At 35.3% G+C, this 21,574-nt stretch overlaps 1 protein-coding gene across 2 annotated transcripts in view; it reads right to left on the bottom strand.

The window, feature by feature from the left end:
* Positions 1 to 8,477: 8,477 nt before the first annotated feature.
* ksr2 (kinase suppressor of ras 2) overlaps positions 8,478 to 21,574 on the bottom strand; it is a 70,284-nt gene continuing 57,187 nt past the window's right edge. For both annotated transcript variants that reach the window (XM_043240640.1, XM_043240639.1), the window contains exons 17-21: positions 19,324 to 19,420; positions 18,843 to 18,976; positions 13,725 to 13,859; positions 9,516 to 9,645; positions 8,478 to 9,123 (exon numbers count right to left, since the gene is read on the bottom strand). In XM_043240640.1, coding sequence (XP_043096575.1) covers positions 8,977 to 9,123; positions 9,516 to 9,645; positions 13,725 to 13,859; positions 18,843 to 18,976; positions 19,324 to 19,420 — 643 coding nt within the window. In that variant the 3' untranslated portion in view covers positions 8,478 to 8,976. The remainder of the gene's footprint in view (positions 9,124 to 9,515; positions 9,646 to 13,724; positions 13,860 to 18,842; positions 18,977 to 19,323; positions 19,421 to 21,574) is intronic.

Below are 21,574 nucleotides of genomic sequence, written 5' to 3' on the forward strand. Positions count from 1 at the left end.
ATCACTGTAAGTCTATTGTATTTTTCCACCAGGAAAAATAGAAAATTAGCGCTGATAAAAATGCACAAACAATGTGGGATCCCAAACACATTAAGTATGAGTAACAGTAATTGTGATGGTTTGTTGATGGCTTATTAATAAAATGTATATGTTTTACCCGGAAAAAAAGCATACACGTTACTCATAAAGAGACGCACTTACACACAATTAAGCACATCCCACCCGTCTGCCCCCTCTTACCTCTCCTGTGTGACTAATGCAATCATTTATTATGCTAAAGCTAAAGTTCAACTAGCAGATTTTGCTGAAAACAGTGATGGCTGTCCGATGTGCAGAAAATGTCAGGGAGATCATTTTACTGTCCTGAGTGCAAAGAGTAATGTAATTAAATGAGGGCTCGTGCGGCTGCATACCTGCACAGCTCCTGCGCAGACGCTGACTCATCAGACGAGAGATACAGAGCATTGATTGGGTGAGAATGACTGCATCGACCTGTGTGTTTTACATTATGGAGAAGGATGAGGTTACCTGGACACTGAATTCACATGCGCCGAGAAAAAAAAAAAAATTATGAAGCATATATTAAAGGTGAAGTGTGGAACTGCATGAATAATTTCTAAATGGGGTTTCTCAAACAATCCTTTCCTTCAGAAGAAGTAAATATTCTTTCCAGCTGTTATCTTTTTTAATAAATGTTTTTAAGGTTTGATTGGTCAGAAAAATAATTTGCAACAAATGCCTGTCATTTTTGATCATTTTCTGATTTTGTTATACATTTGCAATGCATCGTACTTTTTTTTATCTTCAATAAATAATCGAGTACAGAGTCTTTTACCTGTTTTATTTTCTAATAGCTTTCATTTAAATCAAATATGGTAATGTGATTAATCTTGGAGCAGGTTGATTTGGTTCAAAGCCCTGTTTGAAAAATGATTTGAAATCTCTATGGAGGAAATGAATGGGTAAAATTGTCATGGCTGCTGAAAAAGTCACTGTTACATTCAATTGTTCGGATAAACAGATGCCTCATCTGCAAATTACTCCATCGGTTGATCTAATGTCGATGTTTCAGATCAATCAAACAAAACAAGCAAATGTTTGGAAAGCTACACAAGGAAACCATGCAACAAATAGTTTGTTTATGCTCATTAAACCTGTATATTAAAGTATTATAAAATGACACATTTCACCTTTAATGCATCTCCAGACATGTTGAAATGGAGGACGGATATTGACTTTGTGTACACAAGTTATGAAGACGGAGCCTCTTTTTAAAACCGTAATCAAACTCAAGGTATCGGCCATATTCTGCATAGACTAGCGAAGCAAGGGCTCTCAGTCCTTCGATCATAAGGATCACAGGAAGCCAGCGCCGAGATTTCCTGTCACGTGACTGATGAGGTAAGACCTCGGTCCAGGGTTTGACTGGGTGTGAGAACGCAGTCCAGATGAGACAATGAGAGAGAGAAAGGCCTTCTGAAGAACAGGAACCCATCGCTGTCACATCCTACGGAAAGGAAAATGGAGAAAGTCAAACCAGCGTAAAGAATTCTATTTGTGCCTTCCACTTCCACAGCATTTTTAGGCAGTTTTTTAGGTGTGCATACGACACAGAAGTTGTTCCTAAACTAAAACAGCAACATCGTGCCTTCTGATGTTCCAGTTCTAAGTCTATTTCATAACAGAGCTGTGTCGTTAGCTTAGCGACATGCTAACATAAACAAAGGGATTCAGCTGTTAGCGAGCCAAATCACTAACTAAAACTAGCATTGTTACTTTTAATAAAACAAACAATAACAAAAAATTAATTCAAAAGCAACTTTTTTATGATGCAGTTTTTGCTTGATGAAAATGTTCAGTTATATCAGTGATAATAAAATACATTGGGCCACTATTACGTTTCAGAAAGAGAGCAGTCTATATGCAGTAGACAGCCAGGCGGCTCAATTGGAAAACTAGAAACAAACTTGTTTTATTCTTTTCTTAATTTATGTGATCAGTATCTATCAGCCCACTCTCAGCTGTAAGGATCTCTACTCTCAGGTGGGGGTTTTTAAATAGTAATTAATAATTCATAATTTTAGCATATGGAATTCCTTTTGGACAAATAGTGTTTTTTTTCCAATTCTGAAAATCTGGAAGTATATCCAATTAATTGGTTGAATGATTTACGCACTTAAGACCAAAGCATACTCTACACAAGTATGGGAAAGCAAACACTTCAAGCGATGTTTCACATGTCATTGCATTTAAGCACTGAACGACATCGGACGAATGCATCAGCTAGAAAACGCCTCAAGGGGACGTCATAGCAGATATTAAGCCTTCATCACATGACGTGACTTACATCAGCATTTCTGTATGCATTATAGCAAAGTGCTAAGGTCAAGCATTAGTTTTAAGATTACATAGATCTTTCAAAACACATCATATGTTTATTAGTGGAAAAAACGAGGCATAGTTGGAAGTTACATTTTTATTAAGTCTAAACGATTCATGTAAAGCATTTAGGGTAAAAAAGGCAATATTCTCTGAATATTCTCAGTTTTTTTTATGTTGAAAACTTATGTTAAACTGCTTTAAATTACTCCCCCCCCCCCCACATAAATCTACACTCCATACACCATAACGGCAGAATCTCTTAACATCTTTGCAAATTTATTAAAGATAAAAAACCCTTAAATAATTCCATTGCATAAGTATTCTTACCATTATCTGGGACAGTTGAAATATAGCTCAGAGTATACATTAACGGGAACATTAGAAAAAAAAATATTTTGTTGTTATATTGTTTTGTTGACTCTTGCTGAAGTTAAAAATGTGTCGACCTGTCAATGTATAGTGCACTTGCAGTGCTTTGGCTACAGGATTTGCGTTTTCATTTGTGCACTTGTGTGGAGTATGTTTTGGCCCTTAGACCCTAAAATACGCACATTACAACAATGAGCAATACAAGACATTAAAAGTCAGATTCAGCGAATTCGGCGCCATTGCTAGTGGATCCCCAGCCTGCTGCGCTATTCAATATTACCACTCTTTTATCACTCATCTTTGAATCTAACCTTTTCTCATTCTCTCACAGCTCTCTCCTTTTTTGGCCCAAGTTCGTGACTAATCAGCGCAAGCTCAGTGAAGTGTGTGGGTGTCTTCAGCGAGGTAAAGAAAAACCTCAACTCTTCTGCGCATATGACTTTTAAACTAGACATCTGAAGCATGAAATTGGTCAGAAAGTCCTCCCACGTAGAAAAGGCATATATTGATACAGTACCTGTGACTGGACACCCTTTAGATTGGAGCGAAAATGCTCATTTTCAGTGCAAACTGAGCTTGAGGCCGTAAATCCAGATCAAACCTTCACAAATTTGAGTGTAGAAGCAATAAGGTTTGGATATTTCGTTTACCTTCGGGCCAGGTTTGTGCATCCCAGTTCATTCAGAACGACAGACTCATTATGGGTGAGAGAAATTATATGTGGAAAAAGAGAAAAGTTGACAATGGAAGGTTCAAAATGTTTCAACAGAAGGTCAAGTTTAACACATCGGACACTGGACAAAAACACAAAATTATCTCTCTTAGATTTTATAGCTCTGCTCCAAAACTTAGTGAGCCGCCTTGCTGTCTGCAGCCTGCATAGGCAGCTACTTTCTAAGGCAGCATCAGAAACGAAATGGAATAACCTGTCAAACTAATCATAAAATGGTATTTCTCATGCAAAACGCACAGAAAACACACTCTAGAAAATGTTTCGAAAGTAACCAATGTCTGAAAAAGGTTTTGATCTAAAGAAACTTATGTGGAATGAAAATATTAAGTTCCAATAAAGGTTAATTTTGAGAATACATTTTTAGTTTTTTTTTTTGAAGAATGCAGCATAAAAAACTATTCTCTAAGCAGAAAAATATGCATAGTTTTATAATGATCTAATATGCAATTTATGTAATTAACCTCCAATTAAAGGAGGCATAATGTGCATTTATAATATATGTAAATGTAATATTTACACATACTTTAGCTACTATGAATAATCAAAAATAAAATAACCCAGTATTTGTAAAACTATTATAAAATTATACATATTGAAAATGTATGCCTGTGTACTGTGTATGTTTATTATATATATATATATATATATATATATATATATATATATATATATATATATATATTTATTAACATATATAAATTATAAATTACACTTTTATTTCAGTATTTCTTGTATTTCTAATAGATTTCTCTTTATTTGTTTGTTTCACTGAGCTTGTCACACTGCATTCTGGGTTGCGTGACATGAAGCAGCATAGTCAAGTTGCCTACCTTTCTGAAAAGCCTTTGCACATGTTTATGATGCCCCCTCCACCCCCTGTAGTCAGCTCACTCGGCTTTGGAACAGATATATTGTAATTTAACACGAAATATATACAGCATGCATATTTAGTGCGCTTCTTGCGCACCGACAAGACAGCTAATTACAACATCCAATTTCAGCCCCTTTACCACGAGCCTTCTTTGCTTTGCCGCTCCTGATTCAATTTAGGGATCCCCTGCTAATAATCTTGTGTGGTTTGGAAAATTATGGTCTTTTATGATAGTTCCGCTGGTCTTTCTTAACCACTAATGCTCTTCTGGTTCTGATCCAGAGAATTCAATTAGTTTATCTGCTTGTAATTGGAGGATCTCGGAGGTGCTTCTTGATGGAGGTTTCAGGTCAGGCTGTTGTCTGCATATTTGTTCTGGACGGTTTTTATTATGCGATTAATGAAACACAGGTTTTTTAAAAAGCCAATTTACGACAAAATCGCTGTTAGATCTTGTTTTGCATTGATATGCCTTAATAATTGTCTAACTGATTGTAATTAGATGATAAATTGAAGCATACTACTTAGATTATTTAATATTAATTATATTTTATTTCAATATTAATATGAAATCTTCAATATTTAAAATATGCCATGAAGTCCTTTGAGCCACATAATTGTAGTGAGTTTCAGGCTCACCTCATTTTACTTTTTTAAACAGTGACTTGACCTAATTAAACTCATCAGCTGAGGGAGAAATTGGGAACACAAGGAGCAGATCATTCTCTCATTAAAAAAGGCCGGCCAATGAAGATACGATGTTTGACATTTGCTGTCAGGAGGTGACCGAATTCTTGAAAGAAGTTCACACAAAAATGAAAATTACGGCATATTTTACTCACCCCGAAGCCATCCTAGGTGTATAATGACTTTCTTCTTTTAAAAAGGTTAAAAAAAATTATGCTGGCTCTTCCAAGCTTGGTAATGCTGGTGGATAGTGGCCATTATTTTAAAGCTTGGAAAATCGGATATATTCGGAAATACTGGGAAATAAAACTAACCTATATGCCTTCAGGGGGTTATCACGAGTTTTCTGAAGCAGATCGATGGGTTTTTGTAACAAAACGCAAGTTAAGTCATAAGTCGAGTCAAAAGCCAGCCAAGAAGCTCAAGCTCGGTGCTCTCTCTAAAAAAAAATGTGGAAGTCAGATATTGACATAATTTGAAAACTATAAAACTTTTTGTTACAAAAAATCACTAATCATGTATAAGTTTATAGGTTAGTTTTACAACAGATATAAATCCGATTTACGGAGCTTCAAAATAATGGCCGCTATCCACAAGCATTACCAAGCTTGGAAGATCCAGGATACCTTTTTAAACTCAGACTGCGTTCGTCTCAAAGAAGAAAGTCGTATACATCTATAATGTCTTGGGAGTGAATAAAATGTGTCATAATTTTCCTTTTTGGGCAAACTGTTCCTTTAAAAGCGATAGTTCACCCCAAAAATGACAATTTTATCTCATATCATTCCAAACACGTATGACTTACTTCCTTCTGTCGTGCATGAAGAAAAACAAAACAAAACAGTATATTATTCAGAACTCACCTTTTGTTTACAAAGAATCGTGCTGTATATTGTTTTTGAACGATATGAGAGTAAAATCACAGAGTTGTCATTTTTGTGCGAACCGTTTCTTTAATATACACAATTTTTACCACAGGATGTCTTTGAAGTGTCTTGGGCAGTCTGTTGAACCAAAAAGTGATAGATCAAAAGGTTTTAAAAGGATGGTTCACCCAAAAATGATAAATGTCATCATTTACTCACCCTCGTGTCATTTCTAAAACTATATGCATTTCTTTCTGCCGCTGAACACAAACAGATGATTAATGGTACCTCCATAGTATTTTTTTTTCACCTCTTCAGGTTACCCACATTATTAAAAATATCTTTGTGCTCAACAGAAAAACATCAGGGAGAGTAAATTATGAAATAATTTCCATTTTTGGGTGAATTATACTTTTTAATCATGTTTATCGGTATAAACCCGTTATGAATTCTTATTATAAATCAGATAATCTAATTTGCAAAATGTTTAATACAGACACTTTCTAAATTCATCAGGTTTATCAAATATTTATGATGCAGTTTATTCCCTTTTTTGGTGGTTGTACAAAATTGTGACCTTAGTTTAAAGTGAAAGATTTTAAACTTTGTAATTATTTTAACGTTGGATCAGGAACGATCAATTTATTTTTTAAAGTCATCACTTAGGTTTAAAGCTTTTCCATGAATGTCATAAAGATTATTTTTTAATCAACATAAAACATGAATCATGACAAGAGGTAAAAAGAAATGACGAACAAAAAACAAAAGTCCAAAATCAACACCTTTTTATTTTCACATATTTTCATAAAGGATGAGTGCAAAGAAAGAGCTTGTGATGTGTACCAGTCGCTAAGCCATGGACCATAAGGCATCAGTAAATACAAGCATTATATATACTTACAACAAATACATAATACAAAAACTCAATCATGGAGGCCATCAAAGAAATCTGCGAAGACGCGCACACAATATCAGAAAAGAAATGTAAACCGGAGCGATGGAGAAATGCTGACAAATAATCAACGACCACTGAGGAAATGCATGGATGGATAGAAAGAAAAAAAAGAAAGAAAAGGAAACCAACGTTAACAACAACGCGCGCACATACACGCAGAACAATTCATACATTCATAATGGAGCAGAAATATAATAGATGACAATGAGGTCGGGTTGGAATATTAATTACAGCAACAGATTATTAAGCAAAATCTACAGCCCGTCAAATAGGCCTGTTATGGAAGCTGCTAATAATGGTTGTTAACAAGACCCCATCTTCTCACGATTTCCCATCATTCCCAGCGTAAAAACACTGTCCCCGGCACGTCCTCGTAGCCCCGTTTGGAAAAAAATAATATATATATATATAAACGTTATAGCACAGTTCTATACTCGTAGGTTTAAAATCGTGCCTTACTAGGCTCCGATACAGACTTCAAATATATCATTTTGTATTACTTTCTCAAACACGCCGTCATTGTGTTTCGTCACAGCTTGTAAAACTACTACGTCTGGTTCTGACCTCGAGGGGACAAACCCCCTTAAAAATGTTCTCATGCATGTAAAAACGGTCGACCGTACAAATATAAACGCCCACTTAACAACATCTGTATTTTGTGATCCTAAAATATACTCGAGCACTTCAAAAAATAACAGCAGCAACAAGTTCGTGAGCACTGGCACTGTTTATGACTCCCCCTCCCCCCAAAAAAACCATGGCTTTACAAGTGAGCGGATTGTCTGTACCCGGAGTGCGTGGTGGAGAAAGCGGGATAGCGGTTCGGTTAAAGCCATACCTAGCTAGCGACACCAACCTTCACACTCGTTTTGACACGATCACCGTTCCGTGTTACAACATGGACACTCCAGAACTTGCAACATGCAACAGTCATATTAATGAGACGTGATTTAGAATAATATACAAATGCCTTCTCGGTGAATAGTGCACTATTACTCATGGTACTGTATAATCTCTACAATATAACGACGTGTAGCCTAGTACAAACAACGCAAAGCTTTAAAAGTATGCTAAAACATTCGTAAGTATGCACTGATAAGAAAAGGTCGGTAAGTGTGATAGATAGATAGATACATAGATAGATACAGTCCGTTATATCCATCCCTTTTTCTTTGTAGGCTCAGGAATAGCAGTTTACCCTCCAGGTAATTCTATTTTTTTTTGTCACAGTTAGGCATGATACAATTCAAGTGTCGATAATATACATACCGCACGTGCCTTGAGCAGTAATCAAACGCGCCGCCGCGCGACGCAAACGAGCGACGGACGCGCGCGCCACCTTATCTACAGCGCGACGGGAAGGGAAGGAAAACTCTTCACATTCTCGGAACACGCGTCTCCCTAAAGCTTTGAGATCGGAAAAAAAAAATTCGAAAGACGGGATGGAATTCTGAGAAACACCTATACAGCGTGAATGAAGAGAAAACAAACAGGTGCAGAACAACTCCAAAGGGTACATTTCTCAAAATCGAAAACAAACAAACAAAATATATATATATATATATATATATATATATATATATATATATATATATATATATATATATATATATATAAATACATTCATCCGATGGCTGAATTCGAAAGGAATATAAACAATACAGACAAAAACTCGAATAACACTAGTCTTAGTTGTTTATATAAAAAAAAAAAAATGCATTGCAGAGGTTCGACGAAAGAAAACGACATTCACTGAAAGTGGACTCATTCAGGGTAATGAGAAATAATCACAAGCAGTTGATATATGCAAAACATATTTAGCAAAAAAAAAAAAAAGAAGAAGAAGAAAACATCTCCCTTTCATGACCAAACGATACACCAGAAAATACCGTGTGCTCTAAATATGCTAAATGATCACTGCGTTAAGGAAACGTCGCTAAATACAGCAGAACACATGCGCCATCGAGTAGCGGCTCTCTCAGTCACGCGGACCGACTCCATCTTAACGTTACTTCACGATTGTTTTGCGGGTTTTTTTTTTGTTTGTTTGTTGTTGTTGTTGTTCCAAGTTTGTTTATTTTAGAAACAGGCGGTTTTTGATTTTTAGCTTAGCTCATTTCACATACTCAGCTGATTTCCAGAAGTGTACTGGGTGAGACAGGCGACGGTTGCGTTTCGGGAGTTTCTCCAGTAGCTCCACGAGCTTGGAGAAGCTGGGCCGCTCTTCCTGTTCGTACGCCCAGCAGAACAGCAGGATGTCCTGCGCAGGAAAAGGAGAATCTGGTCAGGCACCGGGTGCTTATTTGACGCGATGAAAGCCATAAAACGGATAGTTTCCAGTACTTGATTCTGATTGGTTAAAAGCTGTTGTAAACGACTCTACAAACACACACCTCGTCGTTTTTAAATCTGTGTGTTGCTCGATTTTTTCAAAAATAATATTTTTAATTATATCTTCACATTTTATTTTGCTTTGTTTCATTTTGAGAAACCTCGCTACGTATATGGAATGGCCATTTTATAAAAGCAATAATTACGTTTACAGTAATTTCATAACAGCCAAGGTGGCTCACTAACAATACCCCTTAGCTTTTATAAATTCACTGTAAACCACAACTTCTTTTCGGGAACTTCTTGCACGTGAATACTCACGGATATCTCTTTGCCCATGCCGATCTGAGTGAGGTTGGGCTTCATTCCGCTTCCCACCTGCCAGATAATGACTTCAGCGGGCTGATTCTTAAAGGGCCACTCGCGCGCATGGAGCTCGTACCAGATAGTGCTGAAAGATAGGACACATCGATGTTATTAGTGCGTGTGCCAGAACTGGTTTCTCTGCATTTGCGAGGATAAAACGTATAAAACGTTCTCATTAATATGATAAAAAAACTCTTAAAAGCAAATAAAACAAGTTTGCACATAGGCTGAATAATTTCTTAAAATATATTTATAGAAAATAAAATATAAATACATTCAGTACTTTAAAAAGGGAAATGTTATGTCTATGAGTAAGAGTATGAGTGTTGTTTCATAAATGTTAAAGTACGGTGAAAAACTATATATAAAAAGTTTGTAAACTGGCCAAATATTGCCTTTACTACAAATATTTAGATCAAATTAAATTAATAATATGCTTTAAATGTAAAATAATAAAAAATAGTACTATATATATATATATATACTTTTAAAATTGTAGTACATTTAACGATTTAATAATACATTTCTGAATGCTCTGACATAAAGTATTTAAAAAAAAAAAAAAGCGCAAAATGTTCATAAACGTTCATAAATTAATAAAAGAAATTAAATATATACATACTTTTATATGTAATATAATGGTGGTTAAATCAATACATAATTATTTGAATTATTTATTTTTATATATATATATATATTTAAATATATTTTTCATAATTTAAGAACGACATAATTTTGTGGTTAAATCAATACATAATTATTTGAATTATTTATTTTTATTATATATATATATATATATATATATATATATATATATATATATATATATATATTTTTAAATATATTTTTCATAATTTAAGAACGACATAATTTTTACCTTTGAGGGCCAAAGTTCTAAATATGTCCCTAAAACTTTCAAATATCTTTAAATATAATAAAAATAGGTTTGAAAATAATGAATAATGCATTTTTAAATTAGAATAAAAGTATATTAAATTATATAAACATCTTAATTATAATTTGTTTAATTTAAGAAGAACAAAAAGTCAGATGGAACTACTCACAAGTATGTCGCAGACATAAGTGTGTGTGTGTGTGTGTGTGTGTGAGCATGAGGGCATGTGAAGAGTGCCACGGGCCTCCCTGAGGGGCCGCAATACAGCGTTTCAAAAGCTTTAAAGCACTACGTCACTTTGCATTCTGATTTAGTTAGAAGTCATCCAAGATAATTAATAAATGACTTTGAGGTGCTGCAGAATGCTGAAAAGCACGGTATTCTGCTCTAAAGAGCACGCTCATGTTAAAGTTTACTAAACCACACTTAAGAGCTAATTAACAATCATTGAGTGGAGAGCGCTGCTGAAAAGCCCAATCATCCGAGCTCTGCAATTTAAACCAAAAGTAAAACGTGCAGCTTGCTGAGATCGGTGAGAAAAACAAAATCAATGTCATTCAAATGGCTTCTGCAGTACTGATGGCGAGAATTCACTTTTGCACCCAATGATACGCTCTAAATATGTCCAAATTAATTCGGATACATTTAAAAATCTTTTTTTTCTGTGTTCCTGTGTTTTTGCATTCTAGTGTGGATTGTAAAAACAGAGGTGACTAAGCTTGTTGATGATTCCACGAAGGACCTCCATAGAACGCTTCCATTGCACATAAGGATCTTTATAGTGGAAAAAAGGTTTTTACACTTTCTTCACACTAAGAGAAATGAACTATCACTGAACGGCTCTTCAGGGAAACGGTTCTTCTACGGCATCACTGGGAAAACGCCTTTTGCACAATGCAAAAAAAATGCTTGTTCTAAGCATGCAGTGCAACCTTTATTTTTAAAAGTGTAGTGTCATTTATCTGAATGTAAAAAATTCAGTTTGCACTACATTTCCAATCTTGTGGGTCCTTTCTTAAGGTTGGAATACATGACTTTTGCCAAGAATTTTGTTTTACAGTCGATGCTAGCTGCAGAAAATCAGAGCCAATCTGCAGATTTTAATTTACAGATTTAATTTTTTTAAAAATGCATGGTGCATTTTTTTTTAGCTTTAATCTGTGATTCCATCCAGTTAGATCAGGGCTCACCAAGTTCAGTCCTGAAAGGCAGGTGTCCCTGGAGAGCTTAGCTCTGACCCTAATTAAACAAACCTAAAGTTAATCAAGATCTTACTAGGTATACTTCCAGGGCTGCATTTCCCAAAAGCATCGTAAGCCTAAGTTGATCATGGCTACATTGGTTTCAATTGATCTACGATGTACTTAAGCTAATGATGCTTTTGGGAAACGCAGCTCAGGCAGGTGTATTGAGGCAAAATAAACTCTGCAGGACACCGGCCTTCCAGGATCAAGTTTGAAGACCCCTGAGTCAGATGATATCACGTATGTTTCTTAATTTAGATTCGGTTTTTAGAAACCGTCTTTTGGCGTTAAAGTATACTGTCAGCTTTTAAAGATGTGCAGTAAAGAATTGGCATGGACAACTCATTATTTATTAGTGTTCAGATTTTAAAAGTTGTGTGGTATATTCCTTAGTTCTTTCTGTAGAAGATGCGCTAGACTTCCTGATCTGAGTTTTCGACTTCACTGTGATTCAGGCACCTGAATCGACTCCTAAAAAATGCTGAAAATGCACTCGTCCACACAGAATCTGGACATATGCCCAGTTTCTCCATCATTTGATCATCATTTGATGAATTACCTCTGCCATGATCGCTGGAAGGCATACATAAACATGTCTTTTTATAATAAAAAATACATTTACCGCCCACAGAAAGCAAAAGTCAATAGCGCCAGGCAGATAGTGCTGAATAATGCATATTATAATTAGCCTAATTTACACTGAAAGGACGCATGTTTGTACTGAAAAGAGTGACAAATTAGTGAATTTGGCCCGATTTTAACATATTGTTAATTTCACAGCGTATATACATATAGGATCATAAAAAGACCATGAGAGAACAGAACATGAGAGCAATACGGGCAGAAAATATGGCACAGCTACTGCCTACTCTCTGCATCATTAAAACACGGCACTTGCAGAGAACAACGGAAGTGAAAAGAGGAGGCAGAAGGGACAATAGGGAGAACTGCTTTGGGGTCACCTCTAGGTAATGTCCCTTTAGTGTGACCAGCTGGACAGCTTGCGTGGGTGCTGTATTTGGCTCCCATAGAGTGACAGTGTGACAGAGCCTCCATATGGAGAGAACAGCTGAGGACGCAATTGTGTTAGGACCCAACAGAGCAGCATTCCTTCATTTCGTCAACCAACCATCCATTCTTTTATTCATTTGGCCCACACAGTCACTGCCTCTGGAAAGGCCCGGGTCAGGTAGAAATAAGTACAGATGGAGGTTCAGTTCTGCATGCCGAATGCAATCTTATTAGTGAAGGCTGAGCACTGGGCGAATCAATTTTGTGATAATGTTCATCCTAAAAGGGCCACAGTCTATCTAGATGTTTGTGTTATTGTAAATTTATGATTGTTTTTTTTTTTTTTTTTTTCATGCCATTTGATACTACAGCTGTATTTGCATATGGCAAGCGTACAAGTTAAAGTGATTCATTTATATATTTAAACTAAAATCTGTTTATGTAGATGCATTAGATAATATTATAAAATTAATGTTTGACTAGAAAATATCCAAAGGCTGTTTGTCCTCCTTTTGAATAATGCAACATACTTTTATACTGTTATACTTTTATTGCATTAAAAATTAATAAAAAAAATAAAAAAAAAAAAAAATATATATATATATATATATATATATATATATATATATATATATATATATATATATATATATATATATATATATATATATATATATGTTAAATTTGAAAAATTAAATTTCTTAAAAAAAAATAAATATATATATATATATATATATATATATATATATATATAATATAGTCAGCTCAGTATTATAAATTTCTGTTTTTGCATTCCATAGAATTGTGTAGATGAAAATGAAATGTTCTAATATTTTAGTTTTCCTAAAATGCCTAAAACCCCCAAATGCTGATAAAGACACATACACTGTGGAAAGAAAATCAGGCTTATATCTGTAAATAAAATGGTTTCTGTTCGTCCCTTGAGTGACAAAGGCAGAGAAGCAGTGAGGGGTGAAAACACGGGTGCTGAGAGGGGGACAGAGAGGGACCCACCCAAAGGCAAAGACGTCAGACTGTTTGGAGAAAGGGAGCTGGTTTTCTGCGGTCTCTGGGGAGAGCTGACGGATGAGCTCAGGAGCGAGATGACACAGCCAGCCGCTTGGGATCCGCAGCTTATCCTTTCTCCTACTGGAAAGAGACACACACACACACACACACAGAAGAACATGAGCAGTCACAACACACAAATCCTTTTGAAGTTAGATTCATTTGTACCACACAAAAGGTCAGAAAACAAACTAAAAGATCATTACAATGACAATTCTGTCCAAGAAATACAATAGAGAGCAAACAACTATTAGTCTCCCGCACTCAGATTATCGACATAAAGTCTAATTCACAAATAAGATTTCTTTTTGAACTTGTTGTTTCTCCTAGAAAGCAATGAGTCAGAGATTTCTGAATGTTTCTTAAAAAAATTGTCTGAGCAGCACCATTCACAAATCATTTTTTGCAGCTCAACCTCTTCAACAGGTCATGCCTGTGTTTATTTTTACATCGATGTAGTTTTGCTTTTAAATACAAATTTGATATTTGTGACAATATGTTCCACAGAAAATCTACAATGTGTTTTAAAGACTGAATATCAAGAAAGTCACACTGATCAAACTTTTTTTCTTAGAAGAACACAATGTAGCAGAGTCTGGGAACCTGTAAACACTTGTAAACTTTTTTTCCCCACCGGGACGATTAAAAACCTGTGAACCCTCTACAATGATAAAGTAGTTGCCTCCTTCTCGAGTGTCAGACGTGGATTTGAAAGTGGTCTATCTCTGACAGACATAGAGCTGTTTCAGCTTGACTGAGTCTCTGATCCAAAGTAAAAACTACTTCACCTACACAGGATAGTGTATATATATATATATATATATATATATATATATATATATATATATATATATATATATACTTTTGTGACAGAGTCAAAAGATGCTATTAAACATAATATTAAACATAAATACCCCCCAAAACTCAAATAGTGGGGACAAAATGCACTTTAATATTTTTTTTCCTAAAAGTTCCACTATTATGAGTTATGAAAGGTTCATATTTTAGTTTTGGGAGTCCCAAACAACAGGATGAAATGCATGCATGCATAATAATATGCATTTATTTTTACCCTATTTGTTCAACGACTCCCAAATGATTTGTTCTACGACGCATTTTTCCAAGCACCTCAGATAATCGGTCACTTTCATTTAAAGCAGTGTTTGTGAGCTTTTAACGCTCAAAAAGCAGCACCTAGTGACAAAGCATGAATTTGCATTTTCATTCAGAAGCAAAGTGAATAGATCAGATTAAGAGTCGACTCTTTCTCTTTCTCTTGTGAGACACAAAACTTTTGCAGAAAATTTTATATTCAATTATAGCTGCGTCACACACTGCATGAAAGGTCATTTTCAAAAATCCACTTTAATTTCCTTAACATTATATATAAATTCATAATAATATAAATAGTTAATAACTAATATATAAATGATCTTATTAATTTATCATTAATTTATACCATTTCAATTTTAGATTATATTTATATATTTAATTTTTTTATAAGCAACGGCCTACGTAATTGTGCACAGTCAGATTACATTGTCATAAATAAAATGATCTTTTTGAACTAAAAATATAAAAACTAAAATATAAAAACAGGAGCAAATATTTCCCGCTAATTAAAATATACTTCTACTACAACTACTACTACTAATAATAATAATAATAATTGCTCCTGATCAAGACACAATAACAACAACAAAGTTTTGTTCCATCAGATCGTGTTATGTTATACCATAATCTAAAAAGCAAAAAAAAATCAACAAAAATGATACATAAGCACTTAGGGCTTTAGTATTAAAATTAGAAATCTGCGTGGCCCATCAGAATGCTTAGAGTAAATTTCCAATGATTTCATAAAGATTCAAACCCACGCAAACCCTCCTAAACAAACCTTGAACATTTGACGATGCTTGGGTGCGAGCTTCACCAGCCACTCGTACCTGCTAGCTGTTGCCTTACACGGATGCGGTATTTTAAACGGCACAGAATCCCCGAACAATCAGATCTTATTTCAATACCCAGTCAGATCCTGAGTCATAATACATAACTAATGTAAAATCGTGTTACTGAGAGCCAGGCTTGTGCCTTTCAGATAAACAATTCATAATTATGCTAGAGCCTGCACGTCCCTGATGGCCTGAGAAAAATGTGCCGCTCTCAAATACTATCCCTTCCTCCTAATAACTCCTGATAATAATTCACATGGCTGCGGAGGTGTAGAAGTGGGCTGATCAAAACGGCAACGGTGAGCCGATCCAAGAGACTTGATCAACAATGGCTGCGATGTAAACCTGTCGCCGTGGAGACGTCGTCTTTTCCCCAGTAATCACTGCCAACGTACGTAAACACACTTGTGCGAAATCAGCCTCATAATCAGATGAACCGATGGGTACGAGTGTTTGTAATATCGCTCCATCGGGGGATGTTGATTTACTGCTTGCAATGCCAATGAAAACATTTTCGAAGAGGAGCGACACGCAAACACGAACGGGACGAGTGCCAAAACAACATCAGCATCATCACGGTCATCAGCGGTGGCAAACGCTTCACGTTGCCCCGGATCATTTACTCTCGTTTTCAGCACATTCGAAGCCAAAGACTTCATTAAACATCTTATTACACAAATAAACATATGCAATGAAAACAAAGAAGTCAAATTTCTTAATTGAAATAGCATTTCAGGTCTGTTGATTCACAAATGCAAGCACTGAATGCTGTTAAGACGATGATTAAAGTTGCCAAGAACATGTTGAAGGGACAAAAAATTATTTTTCATTTATCATGCACATTTATCATATTTCACTTATTCATATCTCATTACTATAAAACTGACAAAAACATATTATTATGAAGGTAAAATAACTTCCGAAGTATGTTTGCATTGTGTCAGTATTAAATTCAAGTACAGTATTTATCATATTATTTATTTCATTCTCATTACTGTAATGTTAGATTTTTTTTTATTATTGTAAATGTTAAATGATAAAATATGTAATGACTTAAAATGACAAACTGAGCACACATCATTGCAAAACAAAATAAAATAAAATTAAATTAAATTAAATTAAATTAAATTGTACTGCAGTAATAAGGATTGAAATAGAGAATGTGCTTAATTGTGTTAAAGTAATACTACAATGCAAAATATATTAAGATTTCTTTTTCTATTTCTATTTCTAAAAAAACACAGACAGAATTGTCTTTATGGCAAAAACTATTTTTTTTGGTGTAGTTATATACTGTAGAAGAGGACATGTCTTCTTATAACCCTTCCCTTTGCCCTCAGAAACATATTCATAACTGAAGAATGATTGAGATATATGAAGTATATCCCAGGTTTACAAAACAAATCAAACGTCTGGCACTGTTCACGGTAATTCAGCGACCTTGCCTAGAGGAAAGAATATCTTTGAATCCATTCAGCCATAAAGAAGAGGATGTTTCCTCTTCATACATCGCAAGAGAGCAACAAAACGCATATTCCAGACACCCTTTTCATGGATTTTCCTGTTCAAAGGAGTGTGGAGGAGAAAAGCTTCTTTTAAGTCTTTGTCATTGAAGGAGATGGGAATGTATAGACACAGATCTGAAGAATCTGGAAAGGTTTTTTTAATTAAGAAGGTGGTGGAAGTGCAGAGCCAAATGAGATGTCACACACAGATTTTGTGCTTTTTGACACGCAATCATCAAATTATGCCAAAATATTCATCCAAATCATATACACATGCAGAATTGAATTAATTACTTTGAGGAAATGGCGTTAAAACATAATTAATTGAATATTTGCAACGCTAAATATTGATCTTGGATTTAAACTGAAATGAAACCCTAAAGGAAAAACGTGCTCAATTAAAACAATATTTACCCAAAAATACTGGTGATCATTCACTTATGCTTATCCTAAGTTATAGGCCCTAAGGAATAATATCAACTTGGGGAAAATGGGCATCCGTTGACCTATTTAAAATTGCACTTATGCAAAGAAACATTACAAACTTACGCTTTGAAACAGTCTGTTTCTTCTGTGTCCAACCTTATAAAGAGCAATATATAAAACGCATTACGATTCGGATATATCAACTTGCAGACGACCCTATAATTACCCCTCTTTTTAACGTAATAAAGCACATTTCTGGCTTTATACCGTCAAGCTTTAAAAATTTGCGAACTCTTCTTTCTATTTAGTCATAAATATCTGGTTGGCAAAAGCAACAATTTCATCTCATTCATGTTTTTCCAGCGCATTGAAATGAAATTGCTAGAGGGAGTTTCCCCAATAAAAGTTAGTGAAGTCCTGTCAAACGCCCGTTTGATGATAACATCTGCTGCTACTTCAACTCACTGAAGCAGACATTTATCAGGAGCCATGAGAACACTGAAGGTGAAACTGGATTTAGCTCCGTGGCCCACACTCTAATAATTACAGGCTTTGGTTTTTAATAAGCGGTTCTGAAAGTCATTATGGAATTTAAGAACGTTATTAATGGCCTGCCACTTGTATAGTGTGATGGGTTGAACATTTGTCGCTCTTCTACTGAAGACACTAAAAATGTGCAAAACTTACACAGCTTGCCACTGGGGCAGTACCCTTAAAAGGTACACATTTGTAGCATAATTACCCCTAAAAGGTCACTGTAGTACCCTAAGGTACATATTGCATTTCAACTCTAGGGTTAGGGCTACTACTCCAGCAAAAAGCAGGGTGTTTTTTTCACATCTCATTTTTTCCAGACAACTTTAGACAGCATTTTACAACATCACAGACACGCTTCTGAATTGAAGGCGAAAATATAAGGAAACATCACGTGTCCTTTTGAAGAGGCAACCCCAAAATATAAAGTCAAGCCTAAAATGAAGAGTAATGCAAGACTGTTGATTAATTAAATGATGAAAAATTGCTTGTTGGACTATTGAAGTATTTCATCACTAACTTATTAACTATAACAACAACAGTTCAGGAGACCTTTTTTTAAACATCATTTTAATGGCTGTCAACGACAAATTGACGTTTTCTACATTGTTACTTGAAATTACAGTGTGTCTGTGCACATTTTGACCTACCTGCCTGCTTGTAGTACACCAGATATCGTGAACAGGCCAAAGTCGGTGATGACCACTTTCCCATTGTCATAAAATACATTCTTGGATTTCATATCTTTGTGAAGGATCCCTTTGGCATGTAGGTAGCCCATGCCCTGAAAAAAATGGCGTTAATGTAATTAGGGTAATACCGTGTATTTGATATACTGCTAACTCTGTCTAATTGCAATTTTTGCATTAATTTTCACTCTGAAACACACTCTGCGAGTATTTATTTAACTAAATTGCAGCCTTTGAGATTTATGAATTGTTTTAATCCATTTCACCAGGCAACCCTTAATGTAATCGAATGCTGTACGTGAAGGAAGGCACACGTAGGTAGGTATGAAGGCTTCCTGCCACTGACGTGTTTTGCAAAATAACTGCTTTACACATGTGAATGCATTTTAGCTGACATTTAACGATCAGTCTTCACACTGACTTCAGCATCAATTACTCTCACCTTCACCATTTCTTGTGCGATTTGTCTAGTCTTGTTCACGTCGAGAACGACTTTTGCATCTCGAATCACTGAGTAGAGGGTCCTGCCCTTACACAAACTACAACAAAAGAGCAAAAAACACATATTAGACATCAGCAGCGACCATAACATCGAAATACGTCCAGTTATTTTTATCTGTTTGTTAAAACCGTGGGTTTTCAAAACAGTCTTTTCAAAGGGTTTTCAAAGAATAGCTTTCCAGGTTCGGATTCAACTCACTCAAAAATGAATAAAAAAACCATCTGACTATTTTTGTAACTCACTGGCTAAATACTGCACTAGAAGCTCTAAAGGTAAAGGCTATTCAAATTAAATTAAATAATATCATGAGATTGATTACCGATGGCCTTGAGATTACTAACCGGTATTGGCCATAATTAAATTTCTAACTATGAATGCATTTAACAGTGTATTGAAATTATGAATGCAATTTAGATTGTTGAAGAATGGCAATAAAGCCAGTTTATGAGCGCGGCAGACTCGCGTTTCATTCTTGAATGCAATTAAATAGAATGAATTTCATCCTTTTCCTTTTTTGTGCTGCCACCAAGAATGATGGGAAATGAAGGTAGGGTTTTTTGATTACCCACAGCACAAGAGCAATGAAACGTCATACGATGAGCCCCTAGAGCATCCTGTGGTTGCAAGCTTGGCTTTAGGCCACAACACTAAAAGTTTATCGATCGCACCTCATGGAGAATGAACCTACGATCTACATTATCACCGGACATATGTTACCACAAGAATGACACGTGTTCATCCTTCGGCATGTTAGACAGAATTTACATACAAGCAGATTTGAGCACTGTCACTTGGAGGACTAATGATGCTGAGCGAGCCATGAACTTCACCTCTGCAGGAATAAGAAGAAAGACTCCCCTGTAACTCCCTGACATCTGAGCTCCTACTGTGCCACCTGACAAAGACGTCTGCATCTTTCCCCAGGCTGCCCTCAGACTCTGTTTATGCATATTTATTACACCATCGGGGTGCGAGGCCCATTTTTAGCATCGCTCTGGCCTTTAGGCCTTCTGTAGTGTGGAACCCTTTAAACGCAGCACGCACGAATGCAAATGCTGAACTCTGTATATGTGGCGTCAGCACACAAATGTTTCGCGTACATCAGCTGTTAACAGTAATAACGTCAAGACAGGCTATTCTAAATAATAACAGGCTCTGACATTCTGCTGCAATTATGTTGTACACGCTGCATTTGTGAGCAAAAGTCGAACTTTTATTCCACACTGCAGGGGTGATATGAAAAACAATCAATGCATAATCACTCATGACAATGCTAAGACACACAATCAATATTTAAGTCAATATTTATTTATTTATTTTAAAGAAAGAGGTCATTTCTAGCAATTATATCTCAGTTTGTTTGTTTGGGCCTGCTGGCCTATGATTAAGGACTATGAATAAAACCATTGTGGCTTTTGTGTGTGTTAATAGAAATACACAAAACCATGCACTAAAATTAGTCAGGATTAGACATTAATATACTTTTTTGTGAAAAAAAAACAAACCTAAACCTAATTTATTCAAATATTTTGAACTGCCCACTTTTTTTAAAGAGAGATTTTTACCAGAAGAAAATAGTTATAAAATTATGGAAAAAAAAGTCAGTTACATTTAAATATTACTTACATTAAATATTAAATACAATGTTATTTGTTGGCACAGGTCTATTTATAAAAAATATATATTTTTTGTTACATAAAATTACAATTACAATACAATACAATTAACAATATCATGATCAAAAATAAGATTATAAAATGAATAGTTAAAACCTAAGATATATAGGTCATACAAAGTCATAGATTTAATGCTTAACTCAATTCAAGAAACTAAACACTTTGATTCCAGAAAAGGCAAATAAAAGTTGAATCCTATTTTTTTGGCCATGGTCGTGCAGCACAGCATCTTTTTGCAGACGAACAAACAGAAAGCACCAATTTGTGTGGCAGCAGGAAGGAAATGATATTGGCCATCTCCTTAGACAGAATGCTAAAGTAGCACACGTTTTTTCACAACACTCTCTGTTCATATACTGACATGGCTTCTGAGAGTTCTGAGAAGTAAAAAAATTCAGCCACTTATGTTTACATTTGTGTTCGAAGACATGTCATTTTACATTACGCTGAAAGCAGCCACTAATGCAAGCTATGAGGTCATGCTGATTAGAGAGAATCAGGAAAAGTGAGTCAAC

Source organism: Puntigrus tetrazona, chromosome 5, assembly GCF_018831695.1.
Source record: "Puntigrus tetrazona isolate hp1 chromosome 5, ASM1883169v1, whole genome shotgun sequence".
NCBI lineage: Eukaryota > Metazoa > Chordata > Actinopteri > Cypriniformes > Cyprinidae > Puntigrus > Puntigrus tetrazona.